General features: G+C 41.8%; 1 protein-coding gene across 1 annotated transcript; it reads right to left on the bottom strand.

Annotated features, from left to right (window-relative positions):
• Positions 1-5,016: 5,016 nt before the first annotated feature.
• LOC132210213 (fascin-like) lies at positions 5,017-6,480 on the bottom strand. Its single transcript, XM_059649651.1, has one exon. It carries the CDS (start codon positions 6,478-6,480, stop codon positions 5,017-5,019), a length of 1,464 nt encoding a protein of 487 aa, XP_059505634.1.
• Between the last annotated feature and the right edge of the window lie 8,900 nt (positions 6,481-15,380).

Below are 15,380 nucleotides of genomic sequence, written 5' to 3'. Positions count from 1 at the left end.
TGAATATTTCCAAATCCGGATGAGCGAGAAGCAGCCCGATAATATCATAGATATATCGGAGAAAGAGTTGTGGTTGGGGGCCGGAATAGGATTGGAACAAGTTCCACGTTTCCCATGCAGAGACTGGCAGACATAACTGGGGCTCATGAGTTTACCCGTGGCCACCCCCTCACGTGAGGAAAATGAGAGGAGTTAAAAGAGAAGTTGTTGAGGGTGAGGACAAGATTGGCCAAGTGGAGGAGAGTGATCGGTGGGTAAGGACGGTTCAGACATTTGCTGTTCAGCACCAGCTCTCAGATGCCTCTTCCTATCTTCCCCTGGACCATGACCCCACCATGACACATCAGGCCATTGTATCAACTACAGTAAATGACCTCATTTCATCTGGTGATCGTCCTCACACTACCTCCGAGCTATCAGTCCCCCAGCCCCACAAGCTCACTTCTACCTCATTACAAAGCCCCCAAACAGGATTGCCTGGGCAGACCCATTGTTTCAGATTGCTCATGCCCCACAGAATGTGTCTCTTTCTAACTTGACTCAATCTTTTCTCCCCGGCCCAGTTCCTGCCCACGTACATTTGTGTTTCCTCTGATGCTTTATGCCATTTTCAGAACTTCCAGTTTGCAGGCTCCAGCTGCCACTTCTTTAACATGGATGTGCAATCCCTTTTACACGTCCATTCCCCACCACATAGCCTCAACGCTCTCTGATTCTTCCTGGAGCAAAGAGCTGAACCGTCCTCACCCATCACACCCTCCTCCACTTTCCAAGCTCATCCTCACCCTCAACAACTTCTCTTCTAACTCCTCTCATTTTCTTCAGGTGAGAGAGGTGGCCACGGGTACCCTCATGGGCCCCAGGTATTCCTGCCTCTCCATGCGGCATGTGGAACATTCCTTGTTCCAGTCATATTCGGGCCCCCACCCAAAACCCTTTCTCCGATATGTCAATGATATCATCGGAGCTGCTTGCCTCTCTAATCTGGAATTGGAAAGGTTCATCAATTTCGCTTCCAGTTGCCACCCTGCCCTCACTTTCACCTGGTCTATCTCTGATTCCTCCCATCACTTCCTTGACATTTCCGCTCCTATTTCTGGGTGGAGACTGGCCACTAATATCCACTATAAACCCACTGGCTACCATAGCTACCTGGACCCTACATCCTTGCACCCTGCTTCTTGTGAAGTCTCCACCTCATTCTCTCAGCTCTTCCATCTCCATTGTATATGTTCAGATGAGGCCACCTTCGACAAGGGAGCCTCCAAAATGTCCACCTTCTTCCTCAACCAAGGATTCCCCAGCACTGTTTTCAATGGGGCCCTCAACTGCGACTGACCCATCTCCAGCACATTCGCCCTCACCCCCTCTCTTTGCTCCCGCAACTGCGATAGCGTTCCCCTTGTCTCGACCTACCTCCCCACCAGTATGCACATCCAGAAGATCATTAGCCGCCATTTTTGCTACCTCCAGCGAGATGCTACCACCAGGCAGATATTCCCCTCCCCTCTCTTGTCCACATTCTGAAGGGACTGTTCCCTCTGGGACATCCTTGTCTACTCTTCCTTCACTCCCAACACCACATACAGTCCCATGGCAGCTCCCCCTGCAACAGACGACCTTGGTACCTCTCCAACATCTCTGTCTCAGGCTTGCTGCACTGTTCCAGCAGAGCTCAGTACAAGCCGGAAGAACAATATCTCATTTTCCACTTGGGGACCCTGCAGCCCTCCAGACTCAGTACTGAGTTCAATAATTTTAGGGCCTGAACTCTCCTATATCCAAGCCCCCTATCCCACACACCAGGCCTTGTTATCACATACTCTGCCATTTTGCACTACCTATTGTTAGACACGAACACTGTCCATCAACAGTTATTCACTCTCCTAGCCAGATTGTTACCAACTCCTTTATCAGTCCAAATGTTATTTTTTTGCCTTTGGGCCCTATCCCCACCTATTGTTTACTCCTCACCCATATAAACCGCATATAAAGTGACATTTTCCTAGTTCCCATCAGTTCTGAGGAAGGGCCCCCAGACCCGAAATGCTAACTCTGATTTTTCTTCGCTGATGCTGCTGGACCAGCTGGGCTTTTCCAGCTACTTCTGTTTCTGACCTGAATGTTTTCCAAGTTTGTGAACAATGTTTGGTCTTTGAAGTGCTGACAGCAGCCTACCCAGCACGTGCTGACTCAATGACTTTATTGGTTCCGAATCTTAGGAAGGGTGAAAGCTCACTTGATCACTCTTCATCCATGTACACAGCAGTCATGAAGGTCTTTTGGTGATTTTGTTAAACTGGCGTGTTGCTGCGGGCATTTCTTGAATGTTTCCTGGCCAGTTTCAGCTTCTTTAGTTCATCGTCTTTCAACCTGATGACCGGGAGCCTTACAAAGCAATTTGCATGCCTTGCCACCAGTTTGGAGCATTACGTTGTGTTTGAATTTCCATAATGGAAAATAGGCTCAAGCCATGTCAGAGAAATCTAACAACCTTCTTGCCATGTACAAGAAAGGCTGAAGCAGGACATATCTAGATATCACTTCATGGGATTGACATGATTTTATATCAATGTCGATGCAGTCCATCTATTAGCATACAGCCATTAACCCCCACTGCTAGGAGCATAGACTGCCTTATAATGCTCTGTTGAAGCAACATGAGAAAGCTCATTATGTTTAAGGTGCTTTATAAAGATAAACTATCATTGTCATCACTGATACTATTCATCTCAGACGAAGTCAGTGATAGAAATAGTGAGAACAATCATCAGATAATTTCAATACGTGTGAGGCTGCAATGAAGAACCAAAGACATCTCAGCACAAAAATTAAGTGGAAATAAATTAAACTCAATAGAATTTGTATTTATTTTACATTTTGAAAGCAAACTCCAGATCAGAATGTCTTGTCAGTAAAATGTGAAATTCTTCCTATCAGGCCTCTCTAACTAAATTGAGATTTCAAATTGATAAAAAAAAAACTGAAAGAACTATGCTTGCTGTAAATCAGGAACAAAAACAAAGTTGCTGGAAAAGCTCAGCAGATCTTTGAAGGAATAAACAAAGTTAACTTTTCGGATCAGTTCTGAGGAAGGGTCACCAGACCCGAAACGTTAGCTCTTTTTTTCCTTCGCAGATGCTGCCAGACCTGCTGAGGTTTCCCAGCGACTTTGTTTTTGTTTCAAATTGATAAATTTAGTAATCTTTATGGGTGAGTTTGTTGAATGATAAGCATAACATTAAAGGAAGGAAAAGAGGCTCTGACCAATAGAACAGATTGTTGTCCATATACTACACTCACAAGCTCTACCCATCCCATTTATGATTCTAGAGGAAAGGTTTGCAGACGCTTCTGTTCCTTTCCTGACAAATAAATGATAAAGCAAACAGGGTATTTTTAGCATCCTAATTTATCAATCCTAACCTGTTGCTTAAATTGGCGCAGCATTTAATTAATCGCACTGACTCATACCGCTCAATTATTTTCTCATGTAATGATAACTCCATGATCTTTGTCAAAGATTAATTTACCAAAGCCCATTTCAACTATCTATCACATTGTTGGACACAAATGATTTCTAGTCTTGGGTCTTGCTTGAAAGCTTCCAATTTTGCATTGAAATTATTTTAACAGTTCAATACTTCTGTGTTCATGATTCAAAACTGAATGTATGTGCACTACCGTTTATCTCTGCTAGTGGAGGGATCAAGTATTTTGGTCAACTTGCCGATTTAGCTGGAGGGGAAAGTGGGTGCAGGTCAACTAGTCAGGTTTATTCAATATCACAGCTGAAATGCAAGTAAATAAAGTTCTTCATGCAGCTTTGGAACCCAGAGATTCTAAATGTTTGTAACATATGTACAATTGTCCTTTTTTGTTTAATCCTGTTTTTTTTCTGCACAAAAAAATCAGAAAATTCAAAGTGTGAATTTAACAAAATTACTCCAGTCCATCCAGAATCCAAGTATAATTTATTCTGTCATGTACTCTTTACTTGTTCATTAAACTATTTAACTTACTGAACAGAAGTTCACTAATTGCCTTGTTCTGCCTTTGCTTGGTCTTGGAAAGAATAATTTCAACTGATTTGTTCCCACTTCCAAACCCTCAGTACTGTGTTTTGTTTGTAACTTTGCAGGTTCCTCATACTCAACTATTGTCCACTGCTTTTTAAAATAATTTAGGAAATAGCTTCCGTCAGCTTTTCAGGTTGATGGTCCAGATCTTAGTAGCTCTTGTGTTAGAAAAATAAACTTCTTCCCATTTCTCCTGTTGATCTTTAGCCAATGATTTTAAATTGATGGTCACTAGTTACTGACTTATTCACTAGAGGGGTAGGTTTTAACTTTATGAAAACTTCGCATCATCTTGAAAATGTTTTCATTCATCCCCTATTTTTCTCTGTTCCAAGGAGGACAGTGCTTAAGTTTCCAAAATCTTGTCATAACTGTGTCCCTCATTCCAATTACACACTGATAAATCTCCTCAATTCCCTTCTAAGCCCTGCACATCTTTTCTGAAATGTGGTGCCCAAAAACTGAGGACAAACAGTGGAGTTTAAAATGTTCCACAGGATGACCGCTTTACTTTTACGTTATGTTCATCTGTCTGTAAACCCGAGTAACTCAAATGCTTCTTTTTTTAAACCACCTCATCAATTTGCTTGCCATTTTTTTATCCTTATTTATCAGGGTGGCTGCCTGATTTCTGTCTGACTAGGCCCTTCTTGAGATTAGGATCTCCACCAGTACAAAATGTAAAGAAGAAATAACTTGCTGCCCATTGTTTATTGGTGCAAACTGCGCATTACTCGAACGACCAAGTTCAAACTGCTATTTATTAGTAATATATTATTTCCTAAATATTAAAAGTTGTGAAACTCACAGTTCATAGCAGGAATATAGTTTAATATTTTTGAACTAAATGGTGTTCGTTCCTTTGATGCACCCTGACTGAACCTGAGTTGGAGTTACTTTTCTACGTATGCTCGAAGATTGGATCTGCTAAAGTCATTTAGTATCGGAACAATGAAGCAGACTTGGCATCTTCTCCAATAGCTCTGAAGCTTCCATCAGATTCTGCTAAAATGTATTTCCCGTTGGGTCCTCTGATGATCATTTGGTCTGAAGTGATTAGTTCAATAGTGAAATTAACAGGCTCTTCTCCTGTAGCTGTGATTGCGCATTCTTCATCCAACTGCCAGTACCTGTCAAGGGACGCTACTTTGAACTGATAGAAGCCATCAGCAGTTGAAATTATTTTGCTTGCTTCATACATTGGCCTGTTGCAAACCAACTTCTGCTTCCCAGGCAATAAGCCAACAAAACCAAATTCAGTCTGGAGTATTAGCTGAGATCGATTAGTAAGTTTTAAGACAAATTCTTCCTGTCTCCCAATTGAAATTGGCCCCACTAAGAGCTGGCCACCTGCATTCACAGTCACGTATCTTCCATCTGATGCCTTTAAAGCTGCCTTTTCACAGTTATACATGATTTGAAACCAGCAGTGAAAGTCTAGTTGCTTAGAGACTTCAATGAAGCCTTTGGCACCAACTGCGAGGTAGTGTTTTGAAATGTTTTGGAAACAGACTTTTTTTGTTGTGGAATCCATCATAATTTGGAAGTTTCCAGCATCCTTTATATCATTAACATTTGAATAGACAGCCGGGCCTGGCTTACAGTTGATGTACCTCTCATTAGCCAATGACATAATACAGATCTGGCCAGGAGAAGGGTCTATGATAAAAAGTTCATCTATACTAGGATTCAAAGTTTTAATTGTTTTTACATTGCAGTCCTTTGCAGATAGGAATCTACCGTGCATATCTTTTAGACTGATCATCCCATTCTGGATCTCTAGGCGATATAATGTTCTATTTGTTATCTCGGGCTCAGTTTTCCCGTTGCAAGCAATAAAGCTACCAGTTCCCGTCCTTATGGCATATTTTTTCTCTTTGATGTCAAAATAAAGTGTCATCACACAGTCTGCCCCCCAGGGTTGGCTCTTGTCACAGAGCATTCTTCCATTTTGCTCATTCAATCGAAGGTAGTTTTTTCGGCCAGGGTTGAACATATTAACACTGGGGTGGATGACCAGGTGGGGCACCCACTTCTCACTGTCTGAAATAGCCTGGGCAAAGCATGTGATGTTGTCCTGGTTCCCTCCTAAATACCGTTTGGTGCGCTCCGATTGAAAGGAGACTCTTCCGTCTGGATGAAGCGTCATGAGGAAATCACAGTTTGGAGTGGGCACCTCCTGATCACAGGTGATCTTGCCATCCTTGTCTGCAGCAATGTACCTGTTAAAAAAACTCTTGATGTGGACCATAGGACAGTCCTCCTTGGTAAACTCAATGGTCCATATTTGACTCTTCTTCAGTGAGGAACCTGTTGCATTCACTTTGTAGTTGAACACTTCTCCAGTCAGGTATTTTTGGGCTGAATTAATTAGACCGAAAAGAAGCACTTTATATGCCATTTCCCACTGCTTATCTTGTTTTTGAATATGTACTGCATTTGCTCAGTAGCTTGTTTTTATATGTGCACTGACATCATTGTCCTACTCCCTAGCAATGCTTGTGACATAGCACTGAAAGGTTCAATGACAGTCACCAATGGCATGTTAAGAGGTTGTCTTAAATATTTTCACTCTTAACCCAATATAACAACAAACTTCATGATTAACTTCTCTACTTTGAAAAGGTGAAATTGCACATATTAGAAACAATGTGAAAGAGAAATATAATTAAAATAAATCCTTCTTCAAAAGGATTTGTTTATGTCTGTGTAATTTTAGTTTTGTAAATACAGCCAATGCTTATTATCAAGAGAAAAATTGCTATAGTAACTTTGCAAGTAGAGATTCCTGTAAGCCAGAGCTTCTAGGAAATTCAAAATATACTGTTCAATATACAGAAAAATAGAAGTAACTGGATCTGACCTGCATAGCATAGCATGTGTGGACACTGAAGACAATTTTCAAATGAAAGCCATTTAATGTCAGCGCCAGATTTTGCCATTAAAGCAAATAAACATAGCACTAAAACCTTATATAGATCAGTATGATCAAAATGTCATAAAGAACCATGAGAACCTGATGGTGGAGGTTGGCCCTGGCATACTGTTATTATGACATCTTCATGTGACTGCAGTGGCTCAGTGGTTAGTACTGCCCCCTCACAAGGGACCTAGATTCAGTTCCAGCCTTGGGTGACTCTGTGGCACTTGTACATTGTGTAGTTTTCCTCCCGGTGCTCCAGTTTCCTTCCATAGTCCATAGTCCACAGATGTGCAGGTTAGGTGGATTAGCCACACTAAATTTTCCATAGTGTCCAGGGACATGTGTGCTAGGTGGATTAGCCATGGGAAATACAGGGATAGGGTGGAGTAGGATGTCCATCAGAGGGATGGGGTGGATCTAATGGGTTGAAAAGCCTGCTCCCACACTGTAGGGATTTTATGATCCTTTGATTTTTTTTTTTCCTTAGTAGTTTAATCCTGACCAATAGGATGGGGAGAGTTTCCACCTACCTGGGATTATCACACAAACCCACCATAGCTTTGGGGGGCCGTCTAAACTAAAATAGTGTGGGCAATGATGCTCCTTTGAGAATGCAGTCATTTAAAGGATGCAGCATAGTGGGCTAGAAATCCTGGGTTGACACTGACTGCTGCAACAGGCATACCAAGCATTGAGCGTCACGTTGAAAAGGTTGGCAAACTGTACATCTGCTGAGTGTACCACAGCAGCTCATCAGAGAAGAGAATTGCAGCTTTTCAGTGGCCTTCAGGTGAGTTGTTGAAGAGCTGCAGAGTGGCTAGACTGCTCAGAGGTGACCATAAAGGAGTGTAAGCTTTAGGGAGTAAAGAGCAACAGAAATTAATGAATGGGAAGGAGAGGGCTTTGTGGGGACTGTCAATGGTGTTTGGTAGTGCAGTGCAGTGGTCCGCTACTGTAGTGGAGAAGAAATTCAACAACATGTGGTGGCATTTCCTTCAAAGGCTGCTGGTTAGATCACATGTAGACACAATTGCTGCATTGTTGATTGGATTCCTGGCAGCCTGCATTTACCATTGAAGTCTCAAACGGAGGCGTCTTGTTTATTTATTCAAAGGAATTATAACCTGTTCAAGCATAGGCATTCCTCCATCTGCCTGCACCAATGTGGAGGTGTCATATGTCCTGTCCGAAGGATTGCATGCACTCAACTGTCATCAACAAATATTTAGATGCCTGTTTTTTTACCTCAGAAGTGAGCGTATTCCACCAATTGCTGAGACCAGCTTATTTACTGCAGAACTTCAACCAGAAATTTAATAGACTGTGCTTCAGCAAAACATCTTTTGCTGCAAACCAGAACACATAGCTTGGAGGTACATGTGAGCTGTCATTTCACGGAAGCAGAGATTTTGGAAGTGCTGTTGCAGGGAGGAGATGCTGTTTCATACCAGTCGCTGCATGGCCCAACGAGAGCATCTGCAAAGAATTTCGAAGTGTCAAGAACAGTAAATGTTATTTCCATTATTCAGTGCATGGCTAATCAATGTTCAACAGTTCAGCCACTTTAAGAGATAAGATAGCCTCGAGTGTGCTATTCTAAGCATTTGTGTCACATATAATCACCCTTGCCATTATTGCCTATTATGTTAAAATGCTTTGTAAATTTAAGACCATTTTCACAGCCCATACATTGACTTTCATTGACATCCTGTCATACAATTATTATCTGAAAAATTTCACGTGGGATGTATTTGTCTGTTGCAGTCATCTGCCAGGGCTCCTATTACAGCTATATCGAGAGGCCTGGATAATGTGCACCTTGTGATTGCTGAGGCTTCCCGTGTCCATTTCTGCCTTTCTTTTTTAATATCAATCTGCTCAGACATGGTATTAGACACCTCTGGAGTAGGTGGAAATTGAACCCAGGCCAAGAGGTACGGATAGTCCCACTACTCCACAAGGGCATTTCTATCTAAGTCAAGAGAACCCACGCTTGCTGCAATAGGTTGGTGACAAACATCATATCCCAAAGATCTACCCTTTTGCATCCCTCCCACACCCTACTCCCTGTTTAAAAAGCTGTATAGATGCAAGGAAGGAAGCAGGGAAGACATGTTTGTCACGCATCCTGATTTCTTTCTTCTGATATATCTGTACATACCAAGAAACTGCCATTAAAAACTCATGCTTTTCAGACTTAAGAAGAGTTCTTCTCACTCTCACCCCAATCCAGTGAAGGACTTGGAATCCAGTGCCTCTGGTTTGATCTACCAATCCTTCATAGCCTCCACTATCATATCATATCAGACAGATACTTGCCCTGTGACCACATGCAGGCATCACCAAAGAGACAGGGTGCCAGATGAGCACATAAGGTCAGGAGGAGCTAAAAAATGCAAAATCTCCTTACATTGTTGAAGAATTGAGAAATACTTATTTCATGGATAGTGCTTTTAAGATAAGAATGCATTCAGACCGTAAAATCTATTTGCAGGCAGCTGGGGGTGTGGGTAAGTGATAGTGGTAGTGGGGATCTCTGAGATACATAAATGAAATTGAGAATTTCAAACCTCACAGTTGCTGACTAAAATAATCTTTTCTTTTGGTACAGCATTGATATCTTTTGAGGTTGACATTCACAGTATAAATGGTTGGTCACCTCTTTTTCTGTGATGTGGAGGTGCCAGTGTTTGGGTGGACAAAGTCAGAAGTCATGCGACACCAGGTTTAGTACAACAGGTTCATTTGAAACCACAAACTTTCGGAGCATAGCCCTTTCATCAGGTAAAGTGAGAGGGAAGCACACAGCACACAGAACTTATGGGCAGAGATATCAAGGGCAGAGAGATCAAAAGATCATACAAGTGATGTGAATGGAGTGTCAAATAATAAGCTTCTGCAGGTGATCCAAAGTTTTAGACGGTATGAGTAACAAATGAAGGGATGGCCTATATTTCATTTAAATGAGGCAGAGAGATAATTACAATAAATTAAAAATAACGTGGTGCTGGAGACAAATCAAATGACTGGAATAACATGGTCTAAGAGTTGCATGCAGAAAATCTAACCAAAGTAATCCAAAACTGCACAAACTAATTAAGGTAGAGAGATCATAACAATTTGTGAAGATAATGGTGACAAAACAGGACAGTAAGGAAGGTTCTATAGATATAGAAGAGTGTGGTGGGTCACATGTAGCGTAACATGAACCCAAGATCATGGTAGAGGCTGTCTTCATAAGTATGGAACCTGGCTATTAGTTTCAGCTTGGCGATTCTGAGTTGTTGTGTATCTCAAAGGCCGTCTTGAGGGATGCTTACTGGAAGATTGGAAGTTGAATGCCCTTGACTGCTGAAGTGTTCCCAGACTGGGAGGGAACTTTCCTGTCTGCTGTCCGGCGATTGTCACGTGGTGTCCATTCATCCATTGTCATAGAGTCTGCATGGTCTCACTAATATACCATGCCTTGGGGCATCCTTGCCTACAGTGTATGAGGTAGACAACGTTGGCTGAGTCACATGGGCATCTGCTGTGTATGTGGTAGGTGATGTTCCCACGTGTAACAGTAGAATCCATTTGGATAATCTGATATGTCTTGTAGAGGTTGCTGTGGGAGTGTTGTGTGGCGGTTGTGGTCGATGTTCTCCTGAGTAGTTTGCTGCATACAATGGTCTGTTTAAGGTTTGGCGGTTGTTTGAAGGGGAGAAGAGGACGTGGAGCGATGATTTTGGTGAGATGCTCGTCTTCATCAACAACATGTTGAAGACTGTGAAGACCATGGCTCCAGTATTACCTTATTTTTATTTCTTTGTAGCTGTCTCTCTGCCTCATTTACCTGGATTATAGATCTTCTCTTCACTAGTTGTTCAGCTGTTGACACTTTATTCACGCCATCTAACACTTTGGATCACCTGCAGGGACTTGTTTTTCGACACTCCATCCACACCATTTGTATGGTTTTTGATCTCTCTGCCCATAAATTCTGCAGCCACTGCTGGCAGAAAAAAACCTATTGCACCTGGTATTCCCAAACAGCCTCCCATCAAATTACTAACCAGGTCTGTGTCTGCTTAGCTTCATGAGATCGTACAAGATTTCCCACATATAAAATAATCAGAGGGCTAGATAGGGTGGATAGGGAGTGCCTTTTTCCTAGGATGGTGACGGCGAGCACGAGGGGGCATAGCTTTAAATTGAGGGGTGAAAGATATAGGACAGATGTCAGAGGTAGTTTCTTTAATCAGGGAGTAGTAAGGGAATGGAACGCTTTGCCTGCAACAGTAGTAGATTCGCCAACTTTAGGTACGTTTAAGTCGTCATTGGATAAGCATATGGACGTACATGGAATAGTGTAGGTTAGATGGGCTTGAGATCGGTATGACAGGTCGGCACAACATCGAGGGCTGAAGGGCCTGTACTGTGCTGTAATGTTCTATGTTCTATGCTTTCCTCTCACATCACCTCACACAGGGGCTGTGCTATGAAAGCTTGTGAGTTCAAATAAATCTGTTGGACTCTAACCTGGAGTAAAGTGATTTCTGTCTTTTTCTTCCTATTTATTACTTGCTCAATGTGAATGTCACTAGCAAGGCACCTTTGCATGTCCCTAATTATGCTTCAGAAATCCAGAGGCTGATCCCACAGCACTGATAGGTAGGGAATTCAGAACTGTGACACAGTGACAATTGAGGAATTGTGATGTATTTCCTGGAGGCCTAATGTTCCCCAGCACCTACACCTGCTCCATGTCCCTCTTTGTGGTAAAGGTCATGGATTTTGTCCACGGCTTCATATGAACTCTCTTGAGGTGCTATTTGATGTTGTACACGGCTGGGTCTATGTGTTGTTGGTTGAATATGTATTTAAAATGGTATGGGATACCCATCACAAGAGCTGCTTTGGAATGGATCCTTTGAGCTTCTTGGAGCCACACACATCAAGCCAATTGGAGCTTTTTGAATGTGAAGGAGAAAGGTCACTGGACCCGAAAGGTTAACTCTGATTTTCCTCCACAGATGCTGCCAGACCTGCTGAGTTTTACCTGAAAGAATGAACTGATATTATGAGATAAAATCCACCCATTAGGACTGTTCCTGGGAGGAGCAAAGGAGTTTGAAGATCAGTGTTGTAATGTTGTTGTACCAACTGTTGTAGCGCTAAGTCCGTGTAATATACAACAATGTCACCCTGAAGTTGGCTCTGATGTCTCACTAGAGACAATCATGTCATTCAGATGTAATCTATATACCAGTTAAATATTATGTAATAAACCTTTAATGTTTATCAAGATAGAGACTGTCTTCTTGTGAAGATTTCATAGCAGCATCCTTCCCTACTTACTGTCAATAACTTAGACAACCACTAAAACAAACAACTGATAGCAGTGAATCAACCCAAGATATCTCAGTTAGTTCTGGAGAACATCTCTATGGCAGTAGCCCATTTCAATGAAACAATTGAGGACTCCAACAAAGACCAAAGGGAAGACATTTCAAAAAGAAGTTATCTCAATAGTTTGAATGGCAGGCAAAATTATACCAATTGCCCAATAAGTTGTAAGATAAATGGTTCTGGTTCCCAGTGAGATGCCTTATGGTACTAGGCTACATTGTAGTGAAAAGTACCGGCTCAGACTTTGTACTAGACTTGCACCTGTACCCTTCAGCTTGAAATATTTTTTCGCCCATTAACTTGCTGGAGGTGAGAACTGATAACTGCAGACCGAAGGAATTAATGCATCAGCAAGAACAGGACAACTAACAAAGTAGCTCTCTAACCAAAGAATTAAAGGATTGGAAAATAAACAACAGAAAAATGGAGAATTATAAACATAATATGCTGGAGAAACTCAGCAGGGCTGGATGCATCTGATGACTCTTTTTCTTGTTTTTTTATTTCAATTCCCCGGCATCTGCAGTACTTTAATTAGAAGAATTGGAAGGTAAGTGGATTGAATTCAGTTTCAAATTATGTCATGCAGTCATGAAATGATTAGAGCATAAGACTAGGCCGTTCATCCTGTCATCATCTATATACCAGCACTTCTCAAGAGCCACTCACTTAAAACTCCATTCCCCACCAATTCCCTATTGCCTTACAATTTTGTTAAATTTTCTTTTGAGAGCCTCAACTGATTCTGTCTCCATCACACTCTTTCAGGCCTACATGTTCCAGATCCTAAGCACTCACTATATTTCTTTGTCTATGCTGTCTTCTGATTCTCTATCCTATGCCAATGGGAACAATTTCTTTCTATCTACTCTGTGCGGAACTCTCATGATTTTGAGCACCTCTGTCAAGTCTCCAAAGTGAATTGCCTCAGCTGACAAACCTCATCAAAATGAAATAAGCACAGAAATAGGATTATGCCTGGTCTGATTACTCCACATTTCCACCTACTGATCCCAATAGTGCTTCATGATTTCCAAGAAGCTCTTTTAGACTTTATCTTCCTTAAGCAAGATATATAAGTCAAGTTTCTAATCCCTGGAGCCATCCATGTGAATCTTTTCTGCACCTTCACTAATGTTTACATTCATTCCTAAAGTGTGGTGCTCAGAAATGAGAAAAATATTCAATTTCATTCTGAATTGATGTTTTCTATTGATTAGTCATATCTTTCTTGGTTTTGTACTCTATAGAACTCTTGAAGGAGCCGGGATCCCATGCATTTTATTGTGCTCTTCTTCAAACTGCTCTGTCACCTTTACTGATTGGTACACACGTAACCAAGGTCCCTCTGCTCTTGCACCTTTAGAGTTGGATGATTTATTCTATATTGTTTCTGTTTGTTCTTTCTACCAAAATTAGTCACTTCACACCTTTGTGTTAACTTTCGCTTACGACATGTCCATCCATTCCATCAACATTTTTCTTTGAATGTTATCATTAAGTCCACAAAATTAATAAAAGCGATGGCAAGAAAGATTGGATGAAAAGAGAGGGAAACAAGAAATAGAAAGGAAAAATAACAATGGTAGTTGTTTGAAACTTGGCGATTTAAAACCCTTGTAGCAATTCATAATCTGAAAAAAAAAATTTAAAATTTTTAATTGTTGATTATTGATGCCTAGTGATTGATTGGCAGCCACCAATGCTTATTATATTGTTCAGAAGCTCAGCTTCGAATTACTAGCCAGAAATACCTGTGGTTGGTTTTCATCCTAAATAGTGCATAAGTACTCTGCACTGAATTGTCAGTTGAAGTGTGATGTCGAGTTAGCTTCATGGTTTCCTGTCCACTATAGCCCAGGCCCTTCCATGTGATCTCTTACCTTTCACTTCATTAGTTATGCAGCTAAGATGTTGAGTGCACTTCTTTGAGAATCACATGATAAGTAAGGTACATGGGCTTACCAATATTGGAACCATCAGGCTTACATATAATGTTCCTAGCATCCTTGCAGGCACACTTACTGATTGATAGTGTGGGCACATTGACTAGTGATTCTAGAAGTTGCTGCTGTGCATGGAATCTTGGGAGGCCTGCACAGTCTCAGGAAAAATGGGATGACACATAGCTGAAGTGCCTGAGGTACTCTATGTAAAATCAAGCTGCATACATCAACAGACCCTGCAATATCTCACACTGTAGTGTGCTATGCTTAAAGATGTCGCAAATTGAAAGATAAACTCTCTGCTTTCAGTGATCTAGGGGTGCTAGGAGATGGGCTTGTAGGGACGAAAGTTGTCTTTTCTCCTGATGGCCAGAAGGTATGTCAACAGACCCATTAACCTGGATTGAATTTGTGCCAGAGGTCAGTGATGTGTCCTGCTTCAACAGCCACGATCAGTGGTGCAAATAAGGCAATGACCTTCTACACTCTCCAAGTGCCACCATCTTTCCTCTGCCAACTCACACTTGGCCCATATTCATTCTACTGCACCAAGTCTGATAAACTACAACTCTCATTATTGTTTGCTTCAGGTCCACTCAAAGCTTGCACCCACCTCATCCTCCCAAACTATGACACTTTCATGCCCTCTGCACTTCCTACTCACTCACAAGGAACACCCCATCAACTCTCCTGTTCATGCATGAGCACTAACTGCTCTTACATCCAATTCCATCGTCTTCAATCTCTTCCTTTGTCTGATTGTAGGAGAACCTCTTGGAGTGATGCCTGAACAGCATTGTAACTGAACCACCCGTAACTCCCAGACTGCTTGCATTTGAACCTGCAGCAGGATTGAATGTGGCCAATACCCTGTCATGCATTCAAACAAGCCCTTTGACTGACTGTGGCAATAGCTGTACTTGACTGACTATTAGTCCTCCTTCACCCCACTAAGCACTCTTGCCCTTTGACATCCAAGCATTGGCCTGAAGCACATGCAGTGTGTTTTCTGCGTAAGCTGCTGACAGATGCTGCAGTTCT

The sequence above is a fragment of the Stegostoma tigrinum genome, chromosome 11, assembly GCF_030684315.1.
Source record: "Stegostoma tigrinum isolate sSteTig4 chromosome 11, sSteTig4.hap1, whole genome shotgun sequence".
Lineage (NCBI taxonomy): Eukaryota > Metazoa > Chordata > Chondrichthyes > Orectolobiformes > Stegostomatidae > Stegostoma > Stegostoma tigrinum.
Note: the sequence above shows the minus strand (reverse complement) of the source record. Positions and strands in the feature narration are given on the sequence as shown.